General features: G+C 42.9%; 1 protein-coding gene across 2 annotated transcripts in view; it reads right to left on the bottom strand.

Moving 5' to 3' along the window:
• gna13b (guanine nucleotide binding protein (G protein), alpha 13b) overlaps positions 1–18,932 on the bottom strand; it is a 60,472-nt gene that overhangs the window by 27,727 nt on the left and 13,813 nt on the right. For both annotated transcript variants that reach the window (XM_061847469.1, XM_061847468.1), the window contains exons 2-3: positions 14,867–15,096; positions 9,112–9,162 (exon numbers count right to left, since the gene is read on the bottom strand). In XM_061847469.1, the coding sequence (XP_061703453.1) occupies positions 9,112–9,162; positions 14,867–15,096 (281 nt within the window). The remainder of the gene's footprint in view (positions 1–9,111; positions 9,163–14,866; positions 15,097–18,932) is intronic.

Below are 18,932 nucleotides of genomic sequence, written 5' to 3'. Positions count from 1 at the left end.
ACAATATGGCAAATATTGTCACATTCTGAATAACCATACAACTACAAATCATATGGCGGGTATTTTTACAGAGCACATACAATTTATAATCTGTGCTCACTCACATGTTATCCATCTATCCATCCATTTTTTTGTGCTGTTTATCCTCACAAGAGTGCTGGAGCCTATCCAATCTTTGGGCAGGAAGCGGTGTTCACCCTGAACTGGTTGCTAGCCAATCACTGAGCACACATAACGATTCGCACTCATCTTCACAACTGCAGGCAAATTAGTCATCAATTAACCTACGATGCATGTCTTTGGGATGTGGGAGGAAACCAGAGTGCCCGTTGAAAACCCACACAGGCAGAGAGAATATACAAACGCCTCAGAAGTGGGGCATAGATTTGAACCCCGGTCCTCTGAACTGTGAGGCAGACACTTGAATCATTTATTTATCTCACACACACACACAAGCTAACAAAATGAGTACAAAACAGTCTTCTTTGGAAAATTTATTTTCGAAGGGAAAAAGGCCTAGTGAAGAGACAGAAGAAGACCTTCCATGAAAAAAGAAAGTTAACCACATCAAAACACACGGCCTTAACTCGCACCTTTTAGAGGAGCTTTGTGAGGAGATGGACGCAGAGCACACACAGCTCTCTTATATGGAAAAAAGATTGTTATCCAGACGGAAATCGCTCACAAGAGTATTTGAATTATGAGAGCCGCTGCAAAGATTTCGCTCGGAAAAGAAGTCACCATTGGCAGCACATTTCAGTCATGTGGAATGGGTCGCAAAACTAGCTTACATGTGCAACATATTCAGCCTATTCAATGGAAAATGACAACCGTCTTCGAGTTTGTAGATAAAGTAGCTGGATTTAATGCCAAATTGGATTTGTGGAGACGGCGCATGAAGAGATGCATATTTGACATATTTCAAATATTAGCGGGAATTTTGTGTGAGACTGAGCCTTCATTCTCCCAGCTGTTGCCCCAACCAAAAAGGACCCATGAACTGCCAAGGGATGGATCCGTAACCCATTCATCAACAAAACCAGGTGAATCCAGCATGTCTGTGCAAGAAGAAATTCAACTGCTGAAGATAGAAGGTGCCTTTAAAAGTATTTTTGACACAACAACACTGCCGATGTTCTGGACTAAAATCATGGCAGAATACCTGGAGATTGCCACCAAACCACTTAAAACTTTGTTGCCATTTCCGACATTCTATTTGCAACCCCCCATGATAAGCAACACACTTTGCGTGTCATTGTCTCCCATTACCCCCAGATAGGACCCTCTCATTATAGAGGAACAAACTCAGGGCTCCCATTGATTTAGCGTTATGGTGAGTTAAAATTTTCATGCACTTTAAATTCATTTTCATGGTGTATCTATATCTTATTTTGAAGGCATGTTTAAACGTTACTCTAGTGACCAGTCAGAGAGCATTAAAGCTGTGGTCACCAACAGAGGGAGATGGTTCAAACTGGAAAATTTATTCCATGGCGCAGTGATTTCAAACATTCATGGGACTAAGGCACATTTTACAATTGAAAAATCTCACAGCACACAGACAAACAAAAATGTTTTTAAGAAGTTGAACTGTTGTGTCGGTATATTTAGATAAGAGAAAAATGTGGAATTGTTGATTCTTGTTCTTTGCTTATGTATTTAAAAATTCTTCATTATTTTACTTATTTCCTTATTATCCATCCATCCATCCATTGTCTTAGCCACTTATTCTCACGGGTGTCGCGGGGAGTCCTGGAGCCTATCCCGGCTGTCAACAGGCAGGAAGCAGGGGACACCCTGAACTGGTTGCCAGCCAATTGCAGGGAACATCGAGACAGACTGCCAAACTCACAATCGCACTGAGGGGCAATTTAGAGTGTCCAATTAATGTTGCATGTTTTTGGGGTGTGGGGGGGGGAAACCAGAGTGCCTGGAGAAAACCCACACAGGCACGTGGAGAACATGCAAACTCCACACAGGCGACTCCAGGATTGAACCCGGGACCGCAGAACTGTGAGGCCAATGCTTTTCAGCTGACCCACCGCTCCGCCCATTTATTGTTCTTGTTTTATTATTCATAATCATGTTTATTGTATTTGATATTCAATACAAATGAAATGCAATTCAAACAATCTATGTAACCCCCCTTCCAGTCCGCGGTAAAAATTGTCAAGCATTGACTGGTCCGCAATGACAAAAAGGTTGGAGACCACAGATTTAAACAATAAATAAATAGTTGAATTTCCGTAAAGCAGTGATTTCAAACATCCATGGGGCTTACGCACATTTTACAATTGAAAACTCTCACAGTACACAAACAAACAAAAATATTTAAAAAAAGTGGGACACATTAAATAACTATGTAATTCCTGCCAGCTATTAGAAGAGCATTTATTTGTTCTGTCTGTAAATATGACTAACTGGCATAAATAGATTCATTATATCTTGGGAAACAAATTTGGAGCAAGAAAGTAAGTAAAAAAGAAAATTTAACATTTCCCACGGCACAGTGGTTGAGAATCACTGCCCTAAAATATCCTACAGGCATATGTGGACACAACATACAGCTATATACATTATACATGGGTATATATACAGTGTTCCCTCGCTACAAGGTGGTTCACTTTACTCAACCTCGCTATTACATATATTATTGCTTGTGTATTTTATTACTGTTGTAGCAGCATTTTTTTAGAGCATATGAATGCACATTGTGCTCTGTATCCTGATTCTCTAAGGGAAAACGCGCATTGTGTTCTGCGTCAGGATTGGCTAAAGGTACCACGACCGGTACTTTTGGCGCACCGGCACTAGGCGTCGTGGCTTTGTAGAAAGCCCCCGTAAATCCATATTCACAAGCAACATGCGATGCAGTAACATACGATATTCATTTTAGGTTTCCTTCTTTCAGTGCTTCACATCGTGTCACAGCAAAATACAGTAGTGGCCCCCGTACTTAGGGCAGGTAATCAAGGCGGCACACTGAATCCGTGGCATCCCCAAACCCTGCTCCTGAATGAGCGCACCCGAGCTCAGTGCAGTTCACTGAACTTCGTTGTTCATGGATGTTGAGCGATCAAATGGTAGTGCATCCTCCTCCTCTTTCGACACTTGTGTCCTCATCCGCACAAAAGAGCCACATGGCTAAAATCGAATAATTATGTGAATTAGATAAGCTGAATGTATTCTGAGATATACAGGACACTTAACATGGAGGAGACTGTTTGACCTTCAGCAACATTCCGGCACACCCACACAAGGCGTCGCGGCTTCAGTCCTCAAATATAATTGAAGGTTGTGTTTTTGTTTGTGCACAGTGGCACAGCTGAAAAGTGTTGGCCTCACAGTTCTGAGGTCCAGGGTTCAATCCCGGCCCTGCCTGTGTGGAGTTTGCATGTTCTCCCCGTGCCTGCGTGCGTTTTATCCAGGCATTCCGGTTTCCTTCCATATCACAAAAACAGGCTTTAATTGGACACTCTAAATTGCCCCATGGTGTGATTGTGAGTGTGACTGTTGTCTGTCTCCATGTGCCCTGCGATTGGCTGGCAACCAGTTAAGGGTGTACCCCACCTCCTGCCCGTTGATAGCTAAGATAGGCTCCAGCACTCCCCTGACCCTTGATTATAAGCGGCTCAGAAAATGGATGGATGGACAAAAATATGAAATTAAATGGAAAAAAGTCTAGAAAAAAAGAAGGGAGGTGCAAAAAAAAAACACTGAAAGCCCAGACTACAACTAAAATCTATCAATAATACAACAGCAATCCAGCCTCTTGTCAATGCAAACGAATACAGTATCATCTTGTTCATTCATAATTAATGGCCAACAAAAATGTATTATTGCCAAGGTGTGAGTCAAGACATCTTATGATGACAGCAGTCTCAAGACCATAGCAAAGTGATTTTTGCAAAGCATAATGATGGCATTGGTTATAGGTGCATATCTAAGCTTTTGAACATTACAGTGAGCATGATTGGGGTCATAATAGGTAAGTGGCAAGCCAATCATGCTGCCATAAAATTGCCTTATGCTTACTGGTAGCCCACAGTATTGATGGGACTTGCTCCAGCAGAGGAGAAATGTCCGTAGGAGTTTGTGTGTGAAACAACTGAGATTGGAACAAGATCGACTTCAATGTGAGCTAAATTGAGCTTAGGGAACTCAATGCCTAACTGTGTGCATTAATAGATTCTGTAAAGCACATGGTCAAATCTAATGTTGGTGGCCAATCAGTCGCGCGCTGACATCAATAAACAAATGATCCTACATCCATATTTTGCTGCAGGTTGTTTAGCCAAAGAAATGTGTGGTGCTGAACAGACAAAACTTTTTGTCAAGAAAAAGGTCAATGATATTCAAGGAGGGCAGCATGGGGGATCAGCTGGAAAGCATTGGCCTCACAGTTCTGAGGACACGGGTTCAATCCCAGCCCTCTCTGTGTAGAGTTTACATGTTGTCCCCATGCCTGCGTGGGTTTTCTCCAGACACTCTGTCAAAACCATGCAACATTAATTGGACACTCTAAATTGCCCCAAGGTGTGATTGTGAGTGCGTCTGTCTCTATGTGTCCAGCGACCAGTTCAGGCCCGTTGACCGCTGGGACAGGATGCAGCACTCCCATGACCCTTGTGAGGATAATCAGGGTGTTAGCCATGATTTTGGTCAGTGGGGAACATAGACCATTGTGGGAATAATTCTGAATATAACTATCATACTTCTGCTTCCAATAAAGAAATGCTTTTCTCTGCTCTACATAAAATGTCAGTCGCCTTGCAGGAGATAGCAAGACCAAAAACATCAAATCATCAGAAGTGTTAGAACCAGGAGCACCTCCTGCCTGTTAAAGAAATGACCACACCTGTACTCAGCAACCTTCCACACACATGCAGAGACACATGAATAAACAAGTACACTTTGTTTCAAACTATGTTTTGCTTGCTCCTTTTTGTAACATCCAAGTAAATAAGGGGCTTCTTTAAACTAAATGAATAGACCTGTCAAAACGGTCTTTTGTTTTTTACAAATTCCAGAATGCCTGTTACAAACGTCCATGAGGCAGTGGAAGTACTCAGCTGCTGTCTCCTCTGTTCCTTGGACACAGACACATATCTGTGACAACTGGGGAGTGGGATGTGCATCTCTTAACGCCTCCCCTATGTCTGTCATTTGCACTTCCCATGATCCATTCAAGTTCCAAGAGGCAGTCCTAACTTGCAGCTGCTTATAATCCTTGTTCTAGTGTTGCAGCAATTTTGCCAAAAATTTCTGTTCCAAGATGGAGAAGAAGTTTGCTGACCTCACTGCCAAAGGGCCTCCACTGTTGGGCAAAGTGGAGGAAAGCTCAAAACAACTCCCGGACACCTTCATTGTGATGTGGCCATTCTTTTATTTGTTCTTTCATTTCCGGGTCCATGTGACGGTACAACAGGACAGGTTGACCGTCTGGGGCGGGGAACTCGATTATTGATGTACGGAAGTTCGGATCCATCTGGGCCTTATGTCTGGTAACTAGTGATGATGGCGGACCCAAGACCCATTTGTCCTGTACCATGGCAGGAGTTGGCAAGATGCCAGCAGGAGGCACCTGAACAGGCTGAGAGCAGCAGGGAGGAGCAGCAGCAGCTTGTGTGCAGAGGGGAGGGAGCGTTGCTGTTGGAAGCGCCAGTGCAGCATGCGGAGAAGGGGGCCACTGGTCATCATCGTCACTTGGTTACTCAGGTTGCTGTCTGACTTGCTGAGGATATGGGGGTACCCAGTCACTGGTGTCGTTGCGACGTATTTCCTCCTTTGACCTTTCTTTAAAATGTTCTAACTCCCGGATACTTAAATTTCCCATGACTGTTCTGGTTCTATTCCCAGCCAATTTCATACTCTACTGCAAACCACTCCAGTGAGCGTTGGAGATCACGGCTTGATGAAGCTAACAGAACCACATCACCTGCAAAGAGCAGAGATGCAATGCTAAACAAACAAACCATCTATGCCTCGACTGGGCCTAGAGATTCTGTCCATAAAAGTTATGAACAAAATTGGTGACAAATGGCAGCCTTGGTGACGTTCAACCACTCCCAATAACTGCCGGCAATGCGGACCAAACTCTGACACCAGTTGTGCAGGGACCGAACTACCCATTACAGGGGGTTCAGTCGCCCATACTCCTCAAGAAACCCCCCCACAGGACTCTACAAGGGACATGGTCGAACGCCTTCTTGAAGTCCATAAAACATGTAGACTGGTTGTGCGAACTCCCATGCATCCTCGAGGATCCTGCCGAGGGTGTAGAGTATGTCCACTGTTCCACAGCCAGGACAAAACCCAAATTGCTCCTCCTGAATCTGAGATTCGACTTCTCAGTGGACCCTCCTCTCCAGCACCCCTTAATAGAGAGACTGAGGAGTATGATCCCACTGCAGTTGCAACACACCATCTGGTCCCCCTCCTTAAAAAGGGGGACCACCACCCCAGTCTGACAATCCAGAGGGACTGTCCGTTATGTCCATACGATGTTGCAGAGGTGTGGCAAACAGGACAGCCCCACAAAATCCAGAGCCTTTAGGAATTTAACCACTCCTGGGGCCCTGCAACCGAGGAGCTTTTTAATCACCTCGGTGACCTCAGCCCCAGAGATAAAAGAGGTCACCTCAGAGAACCTAGACTCGTCTTCCTCCTACAAAGGCGTGTTGGTGGAATTGAGGAGGTCTTTCAAGTATTCTCCCCATTGACTCACAATGTCTCGAGTCAAGGTCACCAGCAACCCATCCTCACTATACCAGGGATAATCCCAGGGCGCAATTCCGCGATGTTGGAGCATTAAAGTTCATGAAGTCGCATAAAAATTTGATTTATAAATTAGCTCATTGACATATCGCATTTAATAGAGAGGTTAAAAATCTGACAAAACAGACAGCCCGAGCGACAGGAAAGTTGATAACACCCGCCATGTTTGCTTCTCCAAGAACTCGGAAATCCCGCCCTGGAAGTGATTTCCGACTCAATGTCGTAAACCCACAGATCGACCAACTTTTGGCAGCGAGGTATGTCGTGATTTGTGAATGCTTCGGCTTCCGCCAAACTCACATTGCACCCGACCCCTCGGCCCCTCTCGCAGATGGTGAGCCCATGGGAAGGAGGACCCATGCTAGCCTTTCGAGCTGTGCCCAGCCGAGCCCTATGGGTGCAGGACTGGCCACCAGGAGCTCGTCTTCAAGCCCAACCTCCAGGCCTGGCTCCAGAGGGGGACCCTTATGAACCACGTCCGGGCAAGGGAAACCTGAATCCATTTCTGTATCCCAACACGTGGGACTTTTGTTCATGCTTTGTCTGGTCCATCACACCTTGCCGTGAATGACCCTTCTGGGGGCATAAAGCCCCAGACAGCTTAGCTCCTTGGATCATCAGGACACACAAACCCCTCCACAACAATAAGGTGATTGCTCTATCATTCTGCTCATCTATTTTGCTATACCACAGGAGATTGCAATTATTTGTTTTGAGTTCTTTGATTATGGATGGATTTGAACTGAGTATTGTATTTTCCTGACGGCAAGTTGTTGTTGTTTTAATCGCAGTAATCCCTGCGCCCTGTTTTCTGATGCAGTTAAAATGTTTTTTACACTAGCGGCTATGAGTTTAAAAGTACAACAAAAACTTGTTCGAATGAAAAGGTTTTAAGCATGGCTATTCCCTACGATGGTCTATGGTTTGGACATGTGCAGAGGCTTCAAATGTGGAGAAGAAGGAGGGGAGTTTCCTTTTATTGGGAGTAGAAGAAGAATCTACCTCAACTGGGAGTAGAACAAGACAGCGCTAGTTTTTTGGTGCCCTGAAAGAAGGATGGTGCATGACACCCCCGAAAGCAAAATATATTTTTTTAATTAATTTAAAAATCTTTCGTAGAAACTGGCCGCATGCGAAGCTCTTTCAGTGGATTTTAAATGCATGGAGCAGTGTGAAAGAATCTACTATCACTAAGGGATTAAAAGGCTGGACTGGTTCGTGAGGAAAAGAGTACAACTTCAATAGTAACCCAAGATGAAAATGACACTGAGAGGAACTGAGCGACTGAAACGATATGTCTAATTTTCTGAGGCTGTTCAACTCCGATACTTTAGTGGTTTGAGTGAACAGGAGGAGGGTGAATAAAAGCAATGACTTTTCCGTCATGCTTGAGCCATTTTACTGCTGTGTTACAGTCACTGTTTGGAAAAAAGGTATGTAAATAAACATTTATAAAGTCTTCTGTGTGAGTACCTAATTTTACAACATACGATATATATTAGTGTCCCCTTACACATTTGTAGTTCTCCCTTTGTGGCCCCGCATATTCGCAATTTTGTTCTCCAGGTTTTTGTTTGTTTTCCATGTAACGTATTTTGACATTCGTATAGGTCTTTTTCTTCTAAGTAGACGAGGCCCCACATTACACATGGCACCTTACAATGTGGTTCAACCTATGTGCAGACTAAGCTCAAACATTTGCAAATGTGTGACTTGGCCAACAAACTACACTTAAACACACTGGTTACACTGTTAGCATGCATGTAAGCTAACATACGGTGGTGCCCACGAGGCAGTGAGGAAAAAATTGCATTTCACATATGCAAGCAGAAGAACCTGCTTCAGTTCAATTGCTCCATACAATGCCTGTGTAGGCAGGTCATTCCTGATGATGTTGTACACACTCACGGCATGTTAACACTGCAAAGCATGCTAGGAGCATGTAAATATTGTTTAGAGTGCATGCTTTGTGTCAATAATTTATTGAGCCATTCTTTGTATTTAAACTGGACCTACTGTATTAGAAAATGTTTTTAGTTGTGATTATTATATAATTTTAATTACCGTTTTAGGTTTTATATACAGCGCTTTTGTTCCATGGCAGTTGTGTGCTTTAATAGTTGAGTTGAGATGAGTTGAGGCTGTAGTTCAAGCTGCATTGGCAGATTGCAACAAAGGACACAATAATGTATGAATAAACATTCAAAGAAATGTGGAAACAAACCATACAAAACAAAGACCATCCTTTCAATTCTTATTTAAAATGATTTAAAGAGCATCCGATTCATATCGTGGACCAGGTTTCCTGCCATTTGAAAGACTCGTGGGACTTACCGAGTGTCCAAGCTTTTCCAAATTGTCCAGGAAATACCTGACTGACTCCCCCTAAGAGAAAGAAAAAGAGATGGCGTGAATAAGTATTGTAAGTGCTTTTTCTGTAAATCTTCACAATTATTCATGGGGCTCTACTTTTACATTTCTGGCCAGTGATGAGATCTCAAGGACAAAAATTATTACTATTAAATATGATCCAAATAAACAAATGTGACTTGGAATCTCTGGAGTACATAAGCCAATAGACAGACTGAATTTCTCCCTTGCAGGCTCTCAGGTTAACAGTCTTGAATTAACTCCAACAAAATCTAATCACATCACATTACCGGGTCAAAAATAAATATCTGAAAACACCAAAATACTTAAATCATAAACCATGTAGGGATATTCTTATCACATTTTTTTGCACAGAAGTCTGTCTTTCAGTTAAAGTATCTGCATATATTGATTCCTGATGTGATACATATAATTAGCAAAATTTCACTTGTAATTGTTAAAAGTACAACCAAAATAATTTGTAACAAGTAAAACAGTCAAATTAAAACATGGAAAATAAAAACATTTCGGAACTTCGGTAGAGCAGAGAACCATGTGGTGGACGCTTAGAAAGGAAGAATGTTGTGTGGCCTTTCGGAAAGAGGTGAGACAGGCTCTAGATGGACAGGAAGAGTTCCCGGAAGATTGGACTAATACTGCCAATGTACTCAGAGAGGCAGGTATTACAGTAGTTGGGGTGTCTTCTGGCAGGAAAGAGGAGAAGGAGACTTGGTGGTGGAACCCCAAAATACAGGAAGTCATCCCAGGAAAGAGATTAGCAAAGAAGACGTGGGACATGAAGAGGACTGAGGAGAGGCAGCAGGGATATTTTGAGATGTGACATAGGGCAAAGAAAGAGGTGGCGACGGCTAAACAAGAGGCATATGACGACATGTACATCAGGTTGAACACGAAAGAAGGATAAAAGGATCTCTACAGGTTGGCCAAACAGAGGGATAGATATGGGGAGGATGTGCAGTAGGTAAAGGTGATTAAGGATAGAGATGGAAATGTGCCAATAGTGTGCTAAATAGATGGAAAGGATACTTCGAGAAGTTGATGAATGAAGAAAATGAGAAAGAAGGAAGAGTAGAAGAACCAAGACCAAGAAGCGGCAATGATGAGTAAGGGGGAAGTTAGAAAGGCACTATAAAAGATGAAAAATGGAAAGGCAGTTGGTCCTGATGACATACCGCTGGAGGTATGGAAGCAATTTGGAGAGATGGCTGTGGAGTTTTTGACCAACTTATTCAACAGAATACTAGCGTGTGAAATGATGGCTGAAGAATGGAGGAAAAGTGTACTAGTTCCCATTGTTAAAAACAACGGTGATGTTCAGAGCAGTGGGAATTATAGAGGAATAAAGATGATGAGCCACACAATCAAGTTATGGGAAAGAGTAGTGGAGGCTAGACTCAGAACAGAAGTAAGTATCTGCGAGCAACAGTATGGTTTCATGCCTAGGAAGAGTACCACAGATGCGTTATTTGCCTTAAAGGGGTACTGTCATGAAATGGATGATTTTTACTATGTTATTAATGAAAAAACGTCAGCCAATATGTGCACAGGTGTTTTTTCACCACAAAAAATTATTTTGACATATACAGCTTTTTGTAACTCCTGCCATGAAAATCGAGGGATTTTTTTTTTCGAGAAGAAGCAGGGAGTGAAGTAAAAAACAGCGGCACCCCCAAGTGGACTCGTTTGTTTCCATTAGTTTTACCTCCAGGAAGGGGTGGACCACGTAATCGGTCTCTCATAACATAAACGATCCGCGTACGAAATATGTCAATGTGCGCGTCGGACGGCGGCGAATCTGAAGAACCCAGCCAAGAATGCCCCACTCAGCCGCGTGCGCCCAGTAACGCGCCCCGGCTCGACGGCGTTCATCGAGTACTGCGGCGGCTATGAATATCCCCCTAAAAGCACCACAGCTCGGCTCCATTATATGCCACCACGGTGCCGAAAATCAGCCAAACTGGCTGAGGCGCCGCGTTTGGCGGTCACGGGTTCCGCGTCGGCTGCGCGTCGGGCGTTGCGGACGGGGGTGGCTCTGAAGAACCCAGTCGAGAATGCCTCACTCAGCCGCGTGCGCGCAGCAAAGCGCCGCGACTCGATTGTGTCATTCATCGCTAGTGCGGCGTCAATGAACAACCCCTAAAGCAGAACTGCTCGGCTCCGATGAGGCGCGATGGCTTATCTCCACCGCGAAAGTGGATCGGACGGGGATGGGGTTTGGCCGTGATCGCATATCATCTGAATATGGCTCGAAACAATAGGGCAATATTGTCCCAGTAACTTCGGTGGTGTTCTCTTTTTCGAAAAGAGCTTCCGTGTCAGAAGGAGCGCGGTTGTCTCCCATAGTTAAGGTGCACCGCGTTTTCATTGGCGAATGTCCGGGTGACGTCACGGACGGAGGATGCAGCCAATATGGCGACCACTTGGATATCTTAGAATGACATTTCTGCAACTTTGCACATGGATGACACGCTCTCCGCTCACATTTATTTTTTCGTACAGATATTGAAGTGAATAATGTTGGATGTATTTTTCATTACAATGTCTATTTTAGAATATTTACAATGACACTTAGGCTTTAAGGATGCTAGTGGAAAAGTACAGAGAAGGTCAGAAGGAGCTACATTGTCGTTGTGAATAGAGAAAGCCTATAACGGAGTACCAAGAGAGGAACTGTGGTACTGCATGTGTAAGTCTGGTGTGACAGAGAAATATGTTATAATAGTACAGGACATGTATGATGGAAGCAGAACAATGGTGAGGTGTGCCTTAGATGTGACAGAAGAATTTAAGGTGGAGGTGGGACTGCATCAGGAATCAGCTCTGAGCCCCTTCCTGTTTGCATTGGTTAATAGATGGGCAGACAGATGAGGTTAGACTGGCATCCCCTTGATGCATACCATAATGCTCGCAGATGATATTGTGATATGCAGTGAAAGCAGGGAGCAGGCGGAGGAACAATTAGAAAGATGAAGACATGCACTGGAAAGGAGAGGAATGAAGATTAGCCGAAGTAAAACAGAACATAGGTGCGTGAATGAGAAAGGTGGAGGGGGAAGAGTGAGGCTACAGGGAGAAGAGATAGCACGGATGGATGACTTCAAATATTTAGGGACAACAATACAGAGCAATAGTGAGTTTGGTAAGGAAGTGAACTAACGGGTTGGAACAGCTGGCGGAAGGTGTCTGGTGTGTTATGAGACAGAAGATCCTCTGCGAGCATGAAGGGCAAAGTTTATAAAACAGTGGTGAAGCCGGCTATGATGTACGGTATAGAGACGGTGGCACTGAAGAAACAACAGGAAGCAGAACTGGAGGTAGCAGAAATGAAGATGTTGAGGTTCTCGCTCGGAGTGAGCAGGTTGGATAGGATTATACATGAGCTCATTAGGGAGAGGTTGGAGAGAGCAGACTTCGATGGTTTGGGCATGTTCAGAGGAGAGAGATTGAGTATATTGGTAGAAGGGTGCTGAGGATTGAGCTGCCAGGCAAAATGGCGAGAGGAAGACCAAAGAGGTTAATGGATGTGGTGAGGGAAGACATGAGGGCAGATGGGGTTAAAGCGGGAGATGCAGGAGATAGGCTAAGATGGAAAAAGATGACATGCTGTGGCGACCCCTAACGGAAGAAGCCGAAAGGAAAAGATTTAAAATACAGAACTAGCTTTTTGTGCATTGTACTGTCTAAGCTTTTATCCAAGATGAAAGTGTGCCAAGGTGGAATTTTAACATTACACACCATCTCATCCTGCACTATTGCATTAGTTGAATTAAAAAATTCAAAAGGTGTAACTTTTGCAACGTCAGCTTTCTAGTATCCTCAGGTACTTTGCCACGGGACTGTGAATTTGTTGGATTGACAGCAGAGATGCAGTCATGTTGATGGCAAGGAGAATATTGTCGATGAGAATTTTTACTTGCTCTGGGTTTGATTTATTTACCAGTCACCTCAGGCCTCTTCTCTCTGGTTTTGGCGCTCTCCCCCAACAAAGTGAAGTGAAGTCCAACTTCTATTCTGTCCACACATTTCCTTCCGAAAACTCACTAATTTGGTGACGCAACATTATCCAATATTATTCAAACAAGACTTTTCTCGTTCAAAAAAAAGAGAAAAAAATCTATTTTTAACCGCCTTTTCTTCTATTAGCACATACTCCGACAATCACTGCATCTTAAAATAACAGCATTTCTTTTTTTTTACTTTCACTATTTTCAATCAACGGGAAAGATAAGCAGCGTGTCGAAATCATCTTCGCTCTACATTGCCCACACTGCTTTACTAAACACCAGTGGTAGGGGGCGCATAAGGATGCTGTCATTGTAACCAACATTGACAGGCCGTGTAAGTAAATATGTGAATTGTGCCATTAGATGTAGCAGCCAGTCACAGTTACCCCTCACTCCTTGAATCACATTGCAAAACGGCACAAACTGAATAGTTGTGTTGTACTTTCAATTTGGTTTGGATGTTTAGTTTTTTTTCTCCACAATGCAGAATGTCTGTGCGCAGAGAACAGATCAGCAGTGTGCAATTCCGCATGTGTGCACCTTGGAGGGAACAGTGGCTAGCACCCCCTTTACCGTCGGTGAAAATTTCAAGGGGGTGAAAATTTCAAGGGCGGCTTTCTAAAGCAATGGTTTAACTTGACTGAAAATTTAAACTTATGTTAGTGGCCACTCCTTGAATTCCACTTAAAGGTCATTTTTTATCTTTTGTCTAAAAGGCTCGAGAATATTTTTAAAGTACGCAGTATTAAGTACAGAAGTAAATACAGTAATGAACAAATCATGTGATGTGATCAGTTATCGTTTTTTTTTTTTTTTTAACTAATTGATCGGTCCCAAAACCCTGATTGAGTAAAGCCTCTTTTTGTTTTTTACCATATCACGACGCCTACAAGAACATTTAATTATTTAATTTTCCTTTGTGCATTTACTTTACAATGCTGCCCAAATTTCTGAAATCACTCCACCACTGTATTGGCTGTACCATCTGTCGTCACTGCAGTGCTGTGCCAAATGCAACATTCGATAGCAAATGCCAACCTTGTGTGTCATCGGTAGACATCGCATTATATATATATATATATATATATATATATATATATATATATATACACACACACTTATCATGGAGGAAAGCATTGGTTTCAAAACTTGCAAACAGAAGAGGAGTAGGAAAAGGTTGACAAGACTGCCTTTTCTCAGTACATAGTACGTTTGATCGAGGAAATACGCAGCATCTGATCACCACGATCGTCCTGAAATTTATCGCAACTACTAGTCACAATCATTTAATTGCCCATCCCTAATTCATTCTAGTAATTTCAATATATTATATTGTACTTATGAGCAGACGGCTGTTTTTTCTTCCATGCCCCACTTAAATCAATTTAAAAATGGTGTCTTTGAAGGTGCATTAACATGTTTGTCCTGTTGTCCGTGACTTGGCAACATTTTTTTTCCCCTGGAAAAAGTACTCACCTCACACTCAGTTGGAGAATTCTTGCTGAAGATGTCATATATCTACACCTGAGGTTTTTTTTAATCTTTTTGTATTTCATCAAGGCAAAAGTATTTATAATTAATAAATTGCAATTCTGCCATCTTAAAGAGGACAAATTTGTGGCTTAAACTATTGCAATTTTTCATTTAGATAATGCATTGTTTTAGCTCTATGAACCAAACACTTGGCTACTTACCAATTGGAATTCTCTGCGACGATCATAAGCATTCTGGATTCCCTGGTCAGTCCACAGGGCTCGAATGGATGGTAGGTAGTGCTGAAAAACCTTGGGCTGCACCATACCATGGCCATGGGCCACCATAGACCGGGTATCAAACGCCATCAACATATCTCCATGACGTTGATTGGACAAGTGGCCCCATGGAATGTGAAGCTTCTCTCTAGCATCCACTAAAACCCGAATACCTGGAAAAATAAAACTTGTACTAATTCTTAAGGTTACAGTCAGAGTCATATCCATATAACAAGCACACATGTTTATTTTCGGAAAGAACTTTTTTTTCGACTTGTAGAGGTAGCAAAATATTTTCTAATATATGCAATATATGAAACAATACAATTTATATCAGCAGATATTAATGTTACATTTAAAATACTGAATTCGATTCTCCTGGAAATGTCTGCAGGTATGTGAGCATCTTTCACAGGGTTGGCACCAAGTCACGAAACCTCTGAGCCAATATCGCTAAACTGTATGAAAATCTAGTACAAGGGTGCTAGAGCGTTAATCGCAATCTCCCAATTGATCTTTGAGGCAGTTTTGGTCGATCGCGTCACCGCATGCCAAAAAAAAAGTCAGCCTATTATCCATCTCGTTGCTTGATTCAGGAGTGACCAATATGTAGATCGCGTGCGTCGAATGACTAACAGTCGGTTTGACCAATGCTGGCTTTTTCTGACATGTTACTGCGCATGCGTCCATAAAGGCCCGTTCTAGCAAACTCCCCACCCATTGGTACATCGCAAGAGGCTGGCAACTTGAAAAGTAGATCTTGGGGCCAAAATGTTTGGGCAACCCTTTCCTCATACTTAGCTACAGCATTACATGTGTTCATGTAACTAAACTTTTATGAATGAATGAATGCTATTTATTGCCATCATACAAACTGTACAATGAAATTGGAGCGCCTCTCCTACTTCAGTGCACACACAAAAGCAAAATAAATAAACATAAGAACACCAATAAATCAAAATATGTGTAAAATAGAATGCATAAAATATTGCTCAAGATATTGAAATCAGCCTCTTTGCATTAATAACACGGCTAGAAAAAAAGCAGAGTTCAGGGTGGTAATGGCTCTTGGGGAGAAAAAAAAATGTTCCTTAGTCTGTTGGTCTTTGCTTTTGCACGTCTGTACAATCTTCCAGAAGGCACAAGCTCAAAAATGTTGATAGCCGGGGTTTGTAGTGTCTTTAACAATGGTCTGAGCTTTGCTGAGGCACCGAGAGAAATAAATGTCTGCCACGAAGGGGAGAGGGCATCCAACGATCTTCTGTGCTGCTTTGATTGTCCTCCGAAACCTTGCTCTCTCTGCCTCACTGGAACTCCTGTACCAAATGGAGACACAGTACATCAGCAGGCTCTCGATAGATGAGCTGTAAAAGGCCAGCCACAACTTTGTGTCCAGGTAGTTTTCAGGAAGTGGAGACGCTGTTGACCTTCTTGATGACTTGCCGAGATGTTGTCTATCGAGGATAGGTCCTCAAAAATCAGGACTCCCAGAAACATGAATGTGCAGACTTTCTCCACACACTTGCAGTTGATGAAGAGTGGAGCCAGTTCAGTTCTGTTCCTCCTGAAGTCCACAAAAATCTCCTGTTTTTATAGTGGGCAGTGCCATATTGTTGTCTGTGCACCAGGTTGTGAGCTTCGGGACGTCCTCTCTGCCTCCTGTCTCTTTGAGATAAGGCGGACACTGTTGTCGTCACCAAATTTGCCGATGTTATTTTTGTGGACTGGGCTGCAGTCGAAGGTGTAGACAGTACAGGAGGGGGCTTAGCAGGCAGCCCTGGGGTAAGCCGGTGCTCAGTGTACAGGTGGAGGAAAGGTGGGAGCTGATTCTTTCAGTCTGGGATCTGTTACTCAATAATTCCTTGATCCAGGTGATGTTAGAGGAGAGAGTCCCAAGATCTCCAGTTTATTTTACCAGTGATATTGATCAATTTTACCAGTGGTCCTGCTTTTGCTTCCTCTCCACCGCTTCGCTGGCCTGACAACATTCCACAGTGAGCCCAGGGGTCTAGATAGCTTATCTGGAATGTTGCGTTTGCAGTAAAAGTCAGTTAAAACTGGGACTTTGTGTTGGTCTCTGAAGTCCAAAAGTTCCTGCCAGGTAGAGCAGTATAGTGCCAAGGCGTACGTGAGCAAATTGCTGGTCCAATCAGTATTAGTATGAGTAATATATACTGTAGACTTTTGCACGATTCATCACTTTAAACTACTTCCTTAGCACAATTGTCATTGCACTGGTCTATAACAGGAACCATGAACAAGTAAGGGCATTCTGAGAAGACTGCATCTTGCACATCTGTGGTGTTGATATTTGAAAAAAAGTATGCCATAATTAGATTTGCAAATCAATGGCATTATTAGGTATCAGTATTCAGGTTCAGTCAGTACTGAAACGTATTTAGGTTAGTACTATGGGGGAAAAATGGTACTGGTGCATTCTGAATAAAAATTGTGCTTCACACAATCAGAATGTTTGAGGCAGATCACCCATCAGAGAGTTTATAAAATTATAACTGATCACCGATCCGATCACAAGACGGATTCATCTATTTATCACAGTGAGGCATGATGACAAGCATGTGAAAATATCTCAAGCAAGCCTGAAACGAGCATCTTCTCCAAAGCACCTGTGACCGCCAATTCCCCATTTTGTTCTTATCAACACACGGTGAACTCCATTATTGTTGTCGTCCCCATGGTAACAAGTATACCTGGTCCAATTTCAATTGACGCCGAGTGATCATGAAAAAAAAAAAAGTGTCATCACTGCTACCGATGAAGAGGGCAATCCGGAAGCAGTGCTGCACTTCAAAACATTGAGAGCTCTATGGCTTCAGGTCACTATCAAAACAATGAGAGCTTAAACTACATAGGAGTTAGCGTAATGTGTACATAAAAAAAAAAACAGGAGGGCGCACACAATTAAAATGCTCACTTTTTCCTACGTAGTTTGAACTCTCAATTTGATAGTGACCTGATGCTATAGAAGAGCTGCTATATGTTGTAGCCGAATGGAGGGCTAGAGGCTCTGCTGTTAGCATTGTGGACCTTCGCTTCAAATCGCTGACAATAATGAGAAATAAAGGGAAGCAAGACTCTTGGGATACAAAAAATGTTTCCTTACAAACGGCATGGATGACACAGAAGATGACATGCTGTGTGCGGAAGATGGGATCACTGTTAATGATGCAATGCAAGAGGCACACCGGAACTGGACCAAGTCATCAATGATGACTTCGACATCAATGGCGCAAAGGTCGCTACTGAGGATCTTTACCACATTAGAGATGAGTGAGATGCTTCTTTTGAGGGTTTGGCCAAGGATGTGTGATGTAGTGGATAAACTGCACTATGCACAAACGTTTTATGCACAAATATTTAATGCAAAAAAATGTTTTTGCACAAATAGTTTATTTAAGACTGTATATGTGTTAATAGTATTAATAAAATGTTATGCCATCTTTGAGCACAGTATGTCCTATGCCCTGTCCCGTGATATATTTTACCGCAACATCAGCACATACAGAAAAATTATTATTAATGATTGTTGTAAAGACATCCATCCATCCATTTTCTTAGCCGCTTATCCTCACAAGGGTCATGGGGAGTGCAGGAGCCTATCCCAGCTGTCAACGGGCAGGAGGCAGGGTACACCCTGAACTGGTTGCCAGGAAATCGCAGGGCACAGAGACAAACAACCCCACTCACAGTCACACCTAGGGGCAATTTAGAATGTCCAATTAATGTTGCATGTTTTTGGGATGTGGGAGGAAACCGGAGTGCCCAGAAAAAACCCACACAGGCACGGGGAGAACATCCAAACTCCATACAGGGAGGGCTGGGATTGAACCCGGGTTGTAACGACAATTTTTTGAAAAACAATACAAGTACAAACAAAATAAAAACAAACCTAGCAAAGTAGAAATACAAATAATTCCTAACATTCTGAGCAGATGGACAGCAGCAAATTAGTGGCGCACATTGTTCAATGGTAGAAGGGTTTTCCTCA

This window comes from Syngnathoides biaculeatus, chromosome 16, assembly GCF_019802595.1.
Source record: "Syngnathoides biaculeatus isolate LvHL_M chromosome 16, ASM1980259v1, whole genome shotgun sequence".
Classification (NCBI taxonomy): Eukaryota; Metazoa; Chordata; class Actinopteri; order Syngnathiformes; family Syngnathidae; genus Syngnathoides; species Syngnathoides biaculeatus.
Note: the sequence above shows the minus strand (reverse complement) of the source record. Positions and strands in the feature narration are given on the sequence as shown.